General features: G+C 38.1%; 1 protein-coding gene across 8 annotated transcripts in view; it reads right to left on the bottom strand.

The window, feature by feature from the left end:
* Nucleotides 1–215: 215 nt before the first annotated feature.
* The window catches only part of LOC114046189 (probable phospholipid-transporting ATPase IH), a 222,872-nt gene continuing 207,901 nt past the window's right edge, over nucleotides 216–15,186 (bottom strand). For 2 of the 8 annotated variants that reach the window (XM_027866427.1, XM_027866430.1), the window contains 3 exons: nucleotides 14,274–14,439; nucleotides 11,889–11,977; nucleotides 7,545–7,567 (listed from right to left, as the gene is read on the bottom strand). In XM_027866427.1, coding sequence (XP_027722228.1) covers nucleotides 11,900–11,977; nucleotides 14,274–14,439 — 244 coding nt within the window. In that variant the 3' untranslated portion in view covers nucleotides 7,545–7,567; nucleotides 11,889–11,899. The other 6 variants (XM_027866424.1, XM_027866425.1, XM_027866426.1 and 3 more) reach the window with 5 other exon arrangements.

Genomic DNA, 15,186 nt, shown 5'->3' with positions numbered 1-15,186 from the left:
TTGACAGGGTAAGGAATGGATCATTTTTCTGTTTGTTTGTTTTTTTTGTCACTAAAACTCTTTTATAATAATCAATGGAAATAATTACAAATAAAAAAACACTTACCAAAGTAAAGCAGCCCTCTTCTTCAAATTAGGAATACAAAGCCATTAATGGAAATTTTAATTCTATAGACTCACTGTTGGTTATAACTTAACAGAAATTGGCAAAGTCATCCCTTGTGAGATTTTATTTGTTTGTGAAGAAACTAAACCAGCCATTTTTTTCTTTATTGCGAGCAGAATCTGATTTCCTGCTTATATAATCTACAGAAAAGTCCAAAACTGAATTTTAACAGGTCATATTTTGATACCTTCCAAAATGAAAGTTAAAAACAGCAGCAAACAAAATAAACTTTACAGAAATGTAGGAATTACTTGAGTCCACAGTTTGACTTTTCAGAGGTTAATGAATTGTTATCAATTAAACATTACTGTTTAAAGGCTGATTTATTGTCTGTTAAATGCACCTATTGAATTTAACAATTAAAAAAGAAATTCCAATATTTCATGATGATGACAACTACAGATACCATTTATGTTAAATACAGTGGTAACTATTTTTTCCTCCAATGGCATTTTTGGAAGATTTGCCTTTATATTACATAATGAATGGATATTTTCAATGGCAATGCATATACACACATAATAATTTCAGTCAGAGACAATTACAGTATATTAAAATTCTGTATATTTTGATAAAGTAAAAAATAAAGCTATATAAACTGATCTTTAGATTTTTTTTCTGCAAAAGTAGAATCACACTTTTATAATACTTCCAACAAGTTTCCATTAAAGCTTTGTTTATAGATACATTATCAGAATGATTCTTGTCCCTATTCCCCTAAACCCTGGCTTTCAAAAAAAAAAAAATAGAAAAAAAAAAAAGGATTGCAGTGGCTCACTGACATTTTTCACCCTGTTTGAAAGTTGCATACCAATGGGATCCAGACAAATGGGTGACACCAGAAAAATGAGTAATGCAAGAAAATAAGATCCAAACCTTTATATTATGTGTCAAATAAATAATCTTAATGATATTATAAGATAAAAAGAATGGTAATCATTTCTTACTAACCAGTGCAGAAATACATAAATATTCAGTGGTTAAGAAAAGACAAAGCTTGAAATACTTTCTCCAGCTTTCACAGAACATTTGGTTGATGTCTATTTAAAATGGTTCTAACAGCATGTATGAAACATTTTTGTTAAAGCTGCAACAATTTAATCAAGGCAAGCTAGGAAGTGATACACAATCTGTCATTCTCCTCCCCTCTCCAACATGCTTCATCCCCCCAAATTTATCCCAGATAAATTGTACATACCATTTGTATACATTAGCTGTAATGAATGTCAATGTCCAATGTGAGATATAACTCTCACACTTCATTCTTATTTGGTCTGCCTTGTTCACTCTACTGAATTGAATACATAGGGAATTTTTGTGTTATTTCTTGAAATTGGAATGGACACAGAGAGAACTTGCTTATTCCAGATGAATTCTGGAATAGGGTTATTCCCCTACCAAACAGCGGGCAGCCCAGCCTCCCCCAGAGGGCACTTAAGTACAACAGGGAGTACCTTCTTTGGAAGCCATATCCCCTCTTTTTGGCCCCCAGAGAGCTCACTTAACTGAAGGATAGTAAGCAGAAATTCAGGTATTTTATGTGGAGTTTCCCTGAGGGAGAAAGATCTCTGTCCAGGGAAGCCTTTACACTTATGAGTAAAGAAATTCTGTTGTGGTGATGTGGTGCCTAACCCGTCTGCCTGCTGGAGAAAGGTATGCCTATGCCGAGAGCCTATCAGCTGAATGCACAGGGAATTCCACCTTCCCAGAGGTGGACAAAGACTTCTATCAGGGGGAGTAGAAAGAAGTCTGGAACCACCTTAGGAAAAAGGGAAGGATGATGAGGGCTCAAGAAAGGAGTGTGGTTATGTATATGTGTGTGTATATGTATGTGTGCGACATCATGAATTACCACAGAGTTGGAAGTAATAGAGGGATGAAAATATAGACAAAATCACTCATGTATTGGTATATTAAAAAGAAAAACTTCTAAGGAAAGAGTGGGAGCAGTAAAGTTTGCATTCAAACATGGTAAATCATAACTTTATCACTTATTAATATCTGACACACAGAGGTATTGTGGCATATTGGATAGAATCCAGGGCTTTAGGCCAGAAAGACCAGGGTTCAAATCTTGCTTCTGACGAGAAACTTGCTCAGCACCCCTGGAAAAATCACTTAACTGCTACGTGCCTCAAGTAACTCCTTAGGATTTAATTTCAGAGTCACAGACTGGTTGTCATTTGCTTTGGTGTCTGGACTCCCCACCACTCCAGGAGTTCCACACATCGGTGAAACTATAGATTTCTCATTATCTCTGCATTGTATACATCTAATGCAGTAAATAGGATTTTTAAATCCAAGGGCCTGAAGCAGGTTCTCATATAATCTACAACATTATAAGGCAAATATGATAAGAACTAAGTAATGTAAAGAATCTGCTATTGAATCAGATGTAAAAATGCAACTTAATGCGGTCCTCCTTTTCTCCATTTCATTGTCCCTGGCCAAACATCTGCATCTCTTTCCACCCCCATAATCTATTTAAAATACCTAGGCATGTGACCATTTAATAATTCTTCAGGTTATTTTCTAAAACATATTTTAGACTCTGTAAAGTCTTAGTGATTTTCAATGAAAGAGTTAAATTGTCCAAGGGATGTAGTAAACTTTTGGTTAGTAGGCAGAGCAGGAATCCAGCATATTCAGTCACCAAGCAAGAATTTTCTTATTTAAGGCTAAAGGATGGAAATGAGGAGAAAAAAACCAAGGTAGGATGAAGTTACATAGGATTAAGGTGAAAAAAACTTCGCAAACTACCATTTGGAGATGTGCCTTACATTAATTACTACCATCAGAAGCAGCAATAGTTTAGGAGAAAGAGAAAGCAAGAAATCAAATCTGAAATTTTCACATTCATCAGATTTTTAAACATTCAGTCACAACTATCAGCAAAATTTAAATGGAAAGTGGCCAAAACCCATAAAATTAAAAAACTTTTCAAAACATACTCAAAAAATTAGAAATGGTGTGTTAACAAATGAATGCATAAAAGAGATATATAAACAGCTATGAAAAATATTTCAGTGCAAAGGCAATTTTAAGATTTCTAAAAAAATACATTACAAATAATTTGTTAACTAAATGCACAGGAAATTTGTTACCACTACAGGTATTACATTTATACCCATATTAGGTTTTAAAAAAATCTTTAAAAAATACATACACCAGTGTTTATGAATGGTATGATTCTGAGTGTGACATCCAAGGAGGCAATGACTAAGTTTATAATACTGTTAGAGTCCATGACAGAATGGTTTATCTTGAAACTGAAAGGGTTCTTGTTGAAATACTAACATTAAATCTTCAAGCTAAAAATGCTATGCTTTTTAGTCTCTAGGGCAGTAAAATGACTTTGTGTTGACAGCCAAACTTTATTCAGTCTAATCTTTGGTATGATAAGTGCTCATAATTCATTAAAACATTCCAACGACTTTAAAATAATTCACTGGTTCTTGTCATTAGTGATCCGTTTAGGAAAAAAAAATTCTCTATAATTCAAATAAATATTTTATAGGTGAAACTCTATACTTTCAAATGACTAACCTTTAACACCCATAAGGCTAACATCAAACGTCTAAGAACAAGCTCTCAGTATTGATTCCCACACACGCCATTTTCTGATCATCACACTAGGCGTTCTGGGAGCGGGCAAAGTTATTTATATGTGGTCCTTGGACGAGGCTTTTCTAAAAAGGACTAAGTATTCACTGTTTAAGTTTGACACTCAAATTGAAATATGCTAATTAAATGGTCATTCAAATATGTCATGGAGAGTGTTCATATAAACAAACACTGGGTACGTTAAAAATAATGGGGACTTTTAAAGCAATCCTTCAGTCATTTATACCTTCCCAAACAGAACACTGGACAGAATCCCAAGACAAAGGACACACCTAGTTATAAAATTAGCGCAAAGTTTGGTAAACACTAGAGAGCCTTGGAAGAAGTACAAGCTGGCTGTATTGCTTTTAAAAAATTGAAAGGCTATCTTGTAACTATATCCTTTCAATCTGAAATAAGTTTTAAGTCTATTTTGAAAGACAATTGCCACCTGGTGGTTATGTCTCAGAAAACTAGATTCCTGACTTCCCTTTTCATTACAACATAGGGTGCTATATAATGACCTTATAGTCAATCATTTGTGCCAAAGTCCCCTAGCAATTGTCCTAAACTCAGCTCCCCTTTTCTTAAAGGCCCTGGAATAAAATTTTCCATCAACAGGGAACCAAAAAGCTCTATCCTTTAAAGTCTGACAAAATACTATCTCAGAGCTCTCAGAGGAAAAGCTAAGATATCCACATTTCCTAATTGGTACCAAGTACATTCGCTCACACAGTCACACACATAAAACACTTCTATCCATGGAGGCAGCGAGGTGATGGGGAGGGAACAAAAATGAACTGAATTTGCTCTAAATTTTCTAGGACATATCGTGATAAATTAACACATTCAGCACAAGTGATTTTGAGTTTGACATGCAAAATGCCACTACTACACACAACAACCAGCTTCCCCTTGGTGGGCTGAACATAAAAATGGCGTCTCTTTTTTCTACTAGGAAAACCGATATACACGACTACACAGATGCTTAATTTGGCCACTTAGGAAAATACAAGCATTAGAAGAATGTTTCCTGACAAGAGATATGATTACAGAGGCAATGTCAGTTTGTTGTATGGACAAAGCATGGGAGGAAAAGTGGTTGGGAGAGCCAGGGAAGGATGACAAAAAGAAGTATCAGAAACAGCTGGGAAATGCATGAAGTGACTGTCACTGGAGATATCTGAGGTCATAGCTTCTGGCTCAAAACTGAACTGTTGATATCAAAATGTAGGTCCTTCATTGAAACTATCCACTTCAAGTAATAGGAAGTAACTGAAGACAATAGAAGCAAGCAACGTATGTGCAAAAAAAAGAGAAGAAACAAAGAAAAAAGAAAAACCCAAAACTTTTTAACACAGAACAAGGGGACTTCTAAGTGCTACCAGCCTCATAGACTGCCTCATACACCAGACTGTGTAAGATGTTCATTGCTTTAGCAGTTCAAAAAAATTTTTTTTGAAGAGGCCTCATCAGGCCTGGAAGGACATAGGCTTCAGGCTCTCAATTCTGTCTGCCTAATCATTACTCCAGACAGTCAGAGCCAAGTACTTCTTAGTTTAAGTTTTATTATGTATTTGTTCCCTTTTCTGGAAACAGAATACACACATACATACACATACGCACACGCACACACTCACACACATGCACACACATTCAAAAATGCAGTTCTTTAAAGGCTTGAATTGGTGATCTGTCATACGGGCGTTTCCAAACCTGACCCATGGTAGCAATGTCTTGTACTGGACTTGCAATAATTATTGGAAAAATTAAACCCAAGCGGGAGGACTGAATAATCATGACTGTTCCAGTATGTCAGCATCACTTTTTTAGAATGAGAATGAGACCTGGTGGCCAGGGGGGAACTGGTGAGCTCATTGCTTCGATAGCTTGGACTTGGTAGAGAGGCGAGAGGGGTGAATTCTGAAATGTGGTCCTGACATTGCCTTGGAGAATTCTGTCAAGAGATAAGAAAATACATTAAGTGCCTAACATAGTGGGTAAGGATCCTAAAACGATTCTGTGTTATTTCAAAATTGAGCTGGATAACATGCTTTCTCTAAGAGTTGCTTCATTTGGAAGTCAACACCCAAGTCACTGGTTTTACATGATTAGGTCTGCTGGTTTCCCCTCTGGTTTAGAATACTGTAAATTGACACTGTGCCCATTAGTACCTGGTTATTAGTATCCTAGAAAGCAGCTTCTCTCTATCCCCGCCTCTCCCTCCTCAGTTATACTAATGCTGCTCACCCAAGGAATGGCAAGGAGCAGGGGGAGCTGAGTGAAGCCCAAAAGCATGAGTGAAGTGTGGTTATTGACCCTCAACGTGCCGACCCACAAAGACAGGAAGACGAGGACTCACCCAGCATCAGCGCATCCTTTCCCAACACACACAGATTCAAGGATAAACAGCCACATTGACTAAGCACATCGAGATCATCTTCAGAGCTTACTCTTAATATTTTTGTACATGCCACAGACCAATGTGGTTGTGTGACTTCTCACTACTAGCCTAAGAAGGCTGCTATGTCATAAACAACAAGTTTAACTATGAAGGAAGAGAATAAACAAAAACCGAGCAATCGCAAACTTTTAATACAATGTGTGTTTCAAGTTTGACAGAGTACGGACATTTTTTTCCAGAATTAGATGATAAATGTGCTTGTCAAACCCAAGGTCTTTATATTAGAGAGATGCTTCATGAACACATATATTCAACACAATCTCCACATACTTTTAGGCACCAGACTATGTTCTATTCAGTACAGCTAATGTCCAACATTAGTCTGAGGGACTGACTAATGTTCAATGTAAACTAAAGTCCCAGAAAGCATTAACTTCTGATATCTTTCCTGATTGACCCTTTAAATTAAAATCCTCACACCTCACAGGCTCAGAAGGATTTGGATATTTTGGCTACACTGAATATTAGCAAGTCAGACCAGCTAATGTTGCACATTGAGAACACTGATAAACATTAGTCATAATATACATACATAAATGTGCACATATGCACACACATAAACACATGATACACTTTGTTATGCGATTATCACTCTCAGGCAAATAACTTACCTGGGAATATCAAATATTTAAGTGTAAAAATTAGGTTCTCCTACAAATCATTAATTTTGACTAAAAAAAAAAAGGCAAAGCACAGCAAAAACTTTGGAGGAAAAATGGATAGCTTCAGAGTTATCACTGCACACCAATAAAGTGACTCCAAATTGGCACCATCTATGCAATACGGTTACCTATCATTGAGCTAATTATGCTTCGGACGCCGTAAGAGGTCCTTCAAGGAGGGGCCCATCGTAGGTCGCCACTGCCTGTACAGTTGGTTTATGTTTCATTATCTTCTGCAAGGATGGAGGAAAAACACTGAGACTGTTGCCACACACATGAGGGAAATCTGAACGGGTCATCTGGAGGTCTGAGAGTCTTGATTCCCTGACCTCAAGACAGACTCCCAAAGCTTCAGTCCAGAGCCCAGCTCGGCAGCTCTAGGCTCATGAGGCCCTGTCTCTATGACTCTCATCCCTTCAACCCTTTCACCTGCACATATGGGCCCATTATTGATCTTGCTGCCAGACTAAATACAAACCTGATGAAAGCTGAAGACACTTGTTTTATACCATGAGACACCACCTCTGGCTATGTTCTTCGGTGCCTCTTGGATCACGTAAAAAGGAAACTATCTCTGTTTTGCTCATGGGGCTTTCATCATCATACAGTCAAACACGCAGTAGGAAAGTGTGCTGCCACTGGCTGTTAAATATTCAACGCAATTAAGTACCTCTGGGGGGGGAAGGAAAGCACAGGTTTAGAGAAATCAATGAAGGCAAATGGGTTTTTTATCTGTGAGTTGCCAATTTCCAGGGCATGCAGGAAATACACTAAGGAACAGCAGGCTTCCCTCATCATCCATGACAGGGCTGCTGAACGGACTGGGAGACAACTGTATCCAAGGTTAGGTATGTGAGGAGGGAAAGGAGAGCCCACTTTCCCCAATACGTGTGCTGTATTCTGGAGATAAAGAACCTGAGTGAAGTCATTGAATGTCCCCAATGCATGTGCAGTAAGAAGCCAAATTCATGGGCACAATCTTGCTTGAAATGTGGTGGGAGATTCCACAGGACCTGCCAAGAACACAGACAGAGTGGGCTTCCAGGAGCACTCGAGCAAGGAAGCCCGCTGCATGGTCCACACGGCCCTCTGAGCCATTTCCCCAGGCAGTTACAAAGTTCCTGCTCTTCTGCAAAGAGCGTTGCCGAAGGTTTCTCAAGGGGCTTCAATGGCCCCTTGGACAAAACTAAAATGACAGCCAGTAAACAAAAAGGAAGAGTCTTAGCAGGAGAAATGAAATCCAAAAGATTTAACAGTGTGATGTTCAAAATGGTCCCAGATGGGTGGGGCTGGCCTTCTTAAGATGTTCTACTCAGACTTGGTCATTTCCCAGTCAAATGTGAAAAAGAGTCCTTCTAAGAGTGATGGACAACTGTAAGTGGTGTGCTTAAACTTGCATTGATGGAATGCCTCCACATAAAATAAGGGAAAGGAAAAACGAAGCAAATGCAACTGGTGCACTTTGCAGAAATAATTTTTTATATTAAAAAAAAAAGATGAAGTGGAGGAAGGAAAGGCGATTGGTGCCTATGATAATTTTTACAGAGAAAGGTGGAAAAAGAAAACAACAAAATGTAGTCCACATATAGGTTAAACAAATGCTTGATTCCTCCAAAGTTTTGCAGACCACTGGATAGGTTAAATTCCGTCACAGAAAATGTGTTTTGCACGTGCAGTGAATGTTTTGGTTTTGGTTTACTGATGTTCATTTTTACATGGCTAAAAAGTGATTGTAAATAGTTGTTCACCACCCCTAGAGATGAATGCTCAATGGTCTAAAAGCCTCAATGCCTTCAGCTGCTGTGGAAATCAAAGACAATGATCAGTGATGACCTGTTCCAGCTTATTTAAAAGTAAAACAGCCTCTTTAAGTTTAGGTCTCTAATCTAGACTAGTTCTAGAATATTTATTTTGAGCTGAATTTCAGAAGGCTAAATCAATTCCCCTAGCACCATCTCTGCCTTACTAAGACATTCCTAATAATTTCATCCTACATGCTTTCAAATATGGAAATAAACAAAGATGGAATTCTGTGATTCACTACAACATATTTTGATGACTCTAGAATAAAAAAAAATAAACTGGACTAGAATTAACTTTACTTAAAAGGAAAGTGACTTTTTTTTATGATGTTAGTCAATTAAACAGTACTTAAGTTGTATAGCCAGTCAACTGGTTTTGAGGAGTTTTTTGTTTGTTTTGGTCTGGACTTATGATTTCAATTTAGGGAGTTGCTAGCATGGAAACTCCCTCCACTTACGTGACTGCTCTGTAACTTAAAAGTTTTAAAGAGTTCCTCAGGGTACCGAGAATTACATGTCTTGCTAGTGGTCCTAAAGTCATTCCGGGTCAGGTGGAAGACTAGAACCTAGGTCTTCCTGACTCCAAGGCAGGCTCACCATCAAGGTACATTCCCTCTCAATCAACACTCATTAAGAGAAAAAAGGTCCCTCCCCACTTTTTAAAAAACTTTGTGCAATATACTGTTTTCAGTAAAATGGCAATAATATCAGATGCCAACAGAGATGCATTTGTTATATACTAACAATCACCCTAGAAACAGCCGATCCAGATGAGAACTTTCATATGCCTTCTTGAGCCAGGTGTTGCTAGAAGATTGTTCTTATATAACGAAAAAGCAGACGTGGATGGTATTAGGCCTTTCATCACAGGACCTGGAGCTGAGCTAAGGGAGCTTTAAGGAAAAGACGATGGGTCCTTTGGAGAAGCAGGGCTGAGAAGATGGTTCATTCATTCATTCTCTCACTCCTCGATCCCTCCATGTACATCTACTATTAGGCGCCAAGTACTAGTGGGAAGTCTATTAAAAGAAACTAAGGGAGGAGAGGGAGAGTTTGGGGGAACAGGCTCACAGGAATGTCATCTCCTTTCCTGTTTCTATTCCCTCATCTGAGAACTCAACAGGTAGAGGAGGAAGAAGACAGTCCTGGGGGGGGCAGTTATAACAAATTAGTGTTTAAAACCTATAACAGACCAAAATCTCCTCCCCCTCCTCGATTTTCTCCTTCCTCCCCTCCCTGCCGACTCAGTTCTCAACCTCCCCCCAGCCCAGAGTACCAACTTCAGCTCCATCTCCTGAGATAAAGTGCTTAGTACCTCCAAAGTCTACCTTTCTTCTAAAATACAAATGAATCTTGCTTAATCCTGTTATATGCGCCCTAAGACCCTACAGGAAAAGTAAATTTCCTTCCTTAATTTTTATCTGGGAAATAGGCAGGACAATCCTTAATGCTTAAGAAAAGAGGTGAGAGGGAAGTTTAGCCAAAAAAGTATCCTTGGGGGGGTGTGTGGTTTACAGTGTCTTACCCTTAGCCCCATCTTGAAACCTGGTCCCTCCTCTTCATCTCTGATTCCCTGTCTCTACCTATTCTTCTCTCACCTTTTCTTTTCTCATCACCAGTTCCTCAGGCCATATACAACTCCCACCAGTGACTTGGAGATTAGAGAGTCTCAGTTCTAACTGATATTATCCTTCATAGTTAGGAGGATTCCAGGTGTGTTTCTGGCCTTCCAGATGGGACTCTGAGTCACTTATGTTACACATGACTGTCAGGTTTTAGAGTACTTACAATACAGTATCAGATACATTTTATGTTAATGCCATTTCTTCTAGTCACACTTGGAAACCCAAGCCACCATTTATAACAGTGTTCTTATGGGAAAACTCAACAGCATTTCAAACAACCAACTTAAATGTGAAATTTTGGTACATATCCAATCCAAATATTGGAGATTGTTTGAACTAAAGAAACACATTTTTTCAAAGTGCCTTTACTTTGGGAGCAGACTAAATGTATTTAAGTGTATGAACAAGTAACAAAAAATGGGTTAGGATGCAGCTCCCTTGAAACCTTGGCTCTGGGGGAAAAAAAAAGGCTTTTGCCACAGAAAGTGCTACACACAAGGCTATAATGCTGTGGCTTAGGCTGTTATTGCCATCTAAAAAAATCTAGAGCTTTTTCCAGAATTTTTTTCTGCTAAAAGTCACCAAATTTTATTCCATGAATTTAAGCAGCCTCAAACTTTTGTATAAAACGGCGTTCTTCCCTTGTTTATCCCAGTAATAGCACATGATATATCAGAGAGCTGTTTAATGATCTTTAATGAGCTTGTTTTAGAATTGTAGCTGAGAGCTGGAAATCATGCCAACACCAATATCATCCTGCTCAAGGGCGTGCCTTTTTGTGGTACAGATGAGCTGCAAATACACTTGCTATTATGTGTCAATATCAGAATTTGAAATGTGACTATGGAAATTTAATATAGATCAGATCTGTTCTACATAGTACTTCACGAGATAAAGATACTGTGTAATACTGGTCTCTCAGGAAGTAACTAAGGGTCCAGTGTAGTGTAAAAGAACACTGGACTTGGAAGTAGGAGGAGCCCTGGGTTGTCCTGGTTATATAGCTGTGAGACCTTCTGGTAAAATCACTTAATTTCTCTGACCCTCAGTTTCTTCATCTGTAAAATGGGCACAATGATGCCTCTTCTACCTGCCTTACAGTGTCGCTCTCTACATATTAAGAGTTTGAACCAAGTCTTCTGTTGGTAGTGGGTATTGAGTATTTTAGTTAATAATTACTGATATAGGTAAACAGTTAATTTTTATATTTACCACTTTTCTGGGGAAACTTTGTTAAGATTTTTTGATGGTTAAAAACAAGATACATTGATGATTGATTTTTGCAGCAGAGGCACTCCCTCTGCCAATGCAGACTGCAATCCTGGTTACAACTTAGTGGACAATTTAGCAGAGGGTCCCAAGGCTCAGTTGAGTAATGTGACTTGCCTGAGGTCACATAGCTAGTAAGTGTCAGAGGCAGGATTTGAACCCTGGTCTTTCCTCTTCCAAGTCCAGCACTCTATATGATACCTCCAGCATAAACATGAGTGTGTAATAAATGTCCTTGATATTATAGTAAAACATCTACTGTCCTCCAAGCATGCAAAAAGGCAGAAAAAGAGTCACCTTGTGTTCCGTTAGAAACTCAGACTGCTGGAAGTCTGAGAAAGCATAAAGATGGTAGACTGCTCAACAGAAAGGCACTGATGTTTAGTCTGCCATTCCCAGAAGGTTCAGGAGGTACCCATGCACATCATTTATGTTTAAATAAGTAGCAGTTATTTAGGCAAAGCAGGTTGGAAGATGGAAGGAAATGGAGAGGGGAGAGAGAAACACAAGGGGATAATAAGTCTGGTTAAAAGCTAACAACTTCCTAGTGCATATAAATGCTGACCCCATTAAGAAAACAGACACTTGCATTGTTAAGATCCCCAAACATGACTTGTTCATTTTCTAACCATGGCTCTCAACAATGCCATCCCAGCATTATGCTTATTAGGTTTTTTGTTTTACTTCTTACTCCCTTTTAGCCCTCTATCCTAACTGACCAAATGCCCCATGAATCTACAATGAGGACTTTTAACTCCTATAGTAGTAGGAAGAATGGATGGCAACATTTATACTATTCAGTGTTACTTTAAAATCTATAAGACTAAGGAGACACCTTCCACTGTCTAGGGAAAAAAAAAAATCACCTCTAATTATCCTTTTCTATGACTCATAGTACACCTCATGGAAGAATAAAGGAACCCCCAATAGCATGAATACAGAACTGCATTGCTGACTAAGTAAGTACAGAGCCAGCCTTAAGGATTAAAGGTCTCATCTATAATTACTACTATTCAAGAGATTAAAAACAAACAAATAAATCCCTAACAGTTCTGCTATTCATAGGACAGGGCTTTGGAAGTATCTAGTATTTCTTTATTTGATTTTCTTCATCTTATCCACCAGAAGGCAGCAGGGCAAGTCCCCTTCACAGGGAGACCCATCAAAATTCCTGCTTTCACCACAGACTAAAGATTTGTTCTTACTTAGGAGACTGAAAGCAAAGCTCCCAACTACCTACCTTCTTTAGCTGTTTCCTTCCTACTTTCTGGAAGAGCAATATGGGCTTTGGCTGGAGCCATAATTATTTTGCTATCCATCCAAGTGAAAGAGGCTTTAGATACCTGAAGATATTCTTGTCCTGCCCTGTCTGTTTTCAAAGAAACAACTGCCAAGGGACCAGCTCATAATATTGAACTACTAGAGTAGACTTTTCTTTACCTTTAGTAACTGGAGAATGACTTGTTTAAACTGAGGTAGGAAGCATAAAGAAGGGAAAAGCCTGACTAGGAGTTAAAAGCACTGGGTTTCAAATAAAGCTAATTTCAAGTACTACAAACACTTTCCTAAAGACTGCAAATAAGAATTCAATTCTATTTGCTGGGAAATGATCGTACATGGGTCATTATATAGGGATGCTAATTTTCCACCTCAAGTGAGCAAATTCCATTTGGAATGAAAAAACAAAACAAAACAAAAACAAAAACTCCAACAAAGCTTGTGTCCATTTGGATTTAAAAACTGGGTGAAATAGAGTTCTAAATAGTGTTCACTAATTTTCAAAGAACATGGTTACAATCCTTCATTCTGCCTTCTCTTCCATATATATATATATATATATATATATATATATATATATATATATATAGTCTTTTTCTTCCTCTTTATTGTTTTAATTATATCTCCCCATTCACTACTCAAATTAGCTTCATGTTCTGGCCACATACTTAAGTTGCTAGAGTTGCTCCAATCTAATCTGTGGCTTCCTACCCTCTTTTTCCTTTGTTTCCCTCTACTCCATCATGATTCTTTGAGAAAAAAGCCCAGAAAGGGGGTAAGAAGCAAGGGAATCTTCAATATTGAGGAGCTATGAGGTACTTTATTCCAGTCCCCAACAATGACTCCCACTTCTCCATGAGTCTAAGGAAGAAGGAACCAATCTTCTGGAGATTACAAATGATTATGAGACTGGGGCCATGCTCACAGCAAACGTAAAAGGGCTCTGCTAAGAGTAATAATTAGGTGGTGGGAACAAACACTTCTCTGAGAAAAGGCAAGATCCAGAAATCTATTCTGGAGCCCAGATATCTTTTTTTTTTTTTTGCCACAGACTGAGAGTGTGGAAAATAAGTACCCCAATCTACCAGGGCCTTTACTTCCTATTTATCATGTTATGAATTCTACTTAAATTCACTGAACATAACATAACAATGTTATAACAACATAACATCCCATCACCACCCCCTGACAAATAATGCTAACCTTAAAATAATGACTGCTTCTGAAATATATTTTTGCGTAGAACCTTGGACAGAACATGTTCAATTTTTGACTAATATTTTTGATTAATCATACTTTTTACTGAACACAATAAACTTTTTAGCTTATTCTTTTATAAGTTCCCAAACACTAAACCCTTATCTTACAACAATAAGCAGTAGTGAAGAGAAAAGTGATTTTTACCTGAGTTCTTTCTGTTGCTGTAGGCCACAACTGCCTACATAGAACCTTTTTGAGAATGTCCGGAAGAAGGCTGACAATTATTAACAGAATGATGCCCAGCCATGCAGGACCACTAGATAGCATCTGTATGAACACAAAGTACATCCTCTGATAACTGAGAAAAGGCCTATAGGACCAAGGAGAGAAGAAAAAAAAAAATGGAACACATGAGAAAGTACGTATTTATAGGGGAAAAAAGCTAACATATATACTTGTTTTTTAAATCCTCTATGAAGAGAATGTTTCTTCTATTGTAAAGAAGTGTAGATATGACTTTTACTTCTGAGTGAAATGTCGTGCTCTACATCCGTATCTCTCATATATGCCCCTTTTTCTCCTCCAACAGCTGCTAGACTGGTACAGGTCCTCATTGCCTCAGGCCTGGACTACTGCAATATCCTGCCGGTTGGTTCCCCTACTACCTTACATTTCTCCCCATTCTAGTCCATTCTCCATTTAGCTTTCACAGTAGAGGTCTGACTATGTCATCCTTTCCCTCCACCCCTAGTGAACACCAGAGGGTCCCTAGGATCTCCAGGAACAATTATAAAATTCTCTGTTTGGCTTTTAAATCCCTTCACAACCCTTGGCCCGTTCCTACCAGTGTCTTCACTCTAAGACTACTTCCACTTTATCCTGTACATGTCCTATACGTAGATTGTGGTTTGCATGCTGCCTCCCCTATTAGAATCAGAACTCCTGGTTCTTGCCTTTCTTTGTGTCTCCAGGATTTGGCACAGGGCCTAGCACACGAAGAATCACTTAACAAATGCTTACTGACTTTCTATTCCATCACGCTGGAAGTTCTAGTTAAGGAAATTCAAAAGTAGAGTTTACTGTTTAAAAGAATAAAAAAAACAAACAAAAAACAAAA

The sequence above is a fragment of the Vombatus ursinus genome, unplaced genomic scaffold, assembly GCF_900497805.2.
Source record: "Vombatus ursinus unplaced genomic scaffold, bare-nosed wombat genome assembly UNPS02014781.1, whole genome shotgun sequence".
Taxonomy (NCBI): Eukaryota; Metazoa; Chordata; class Mammalia; order Diprotodontia; family Vombatidae; genus Vombatus; species Vombatus ursinus.
This window is presented reverse-complemented; position numbering and strand designations above follow the sequence as displayed.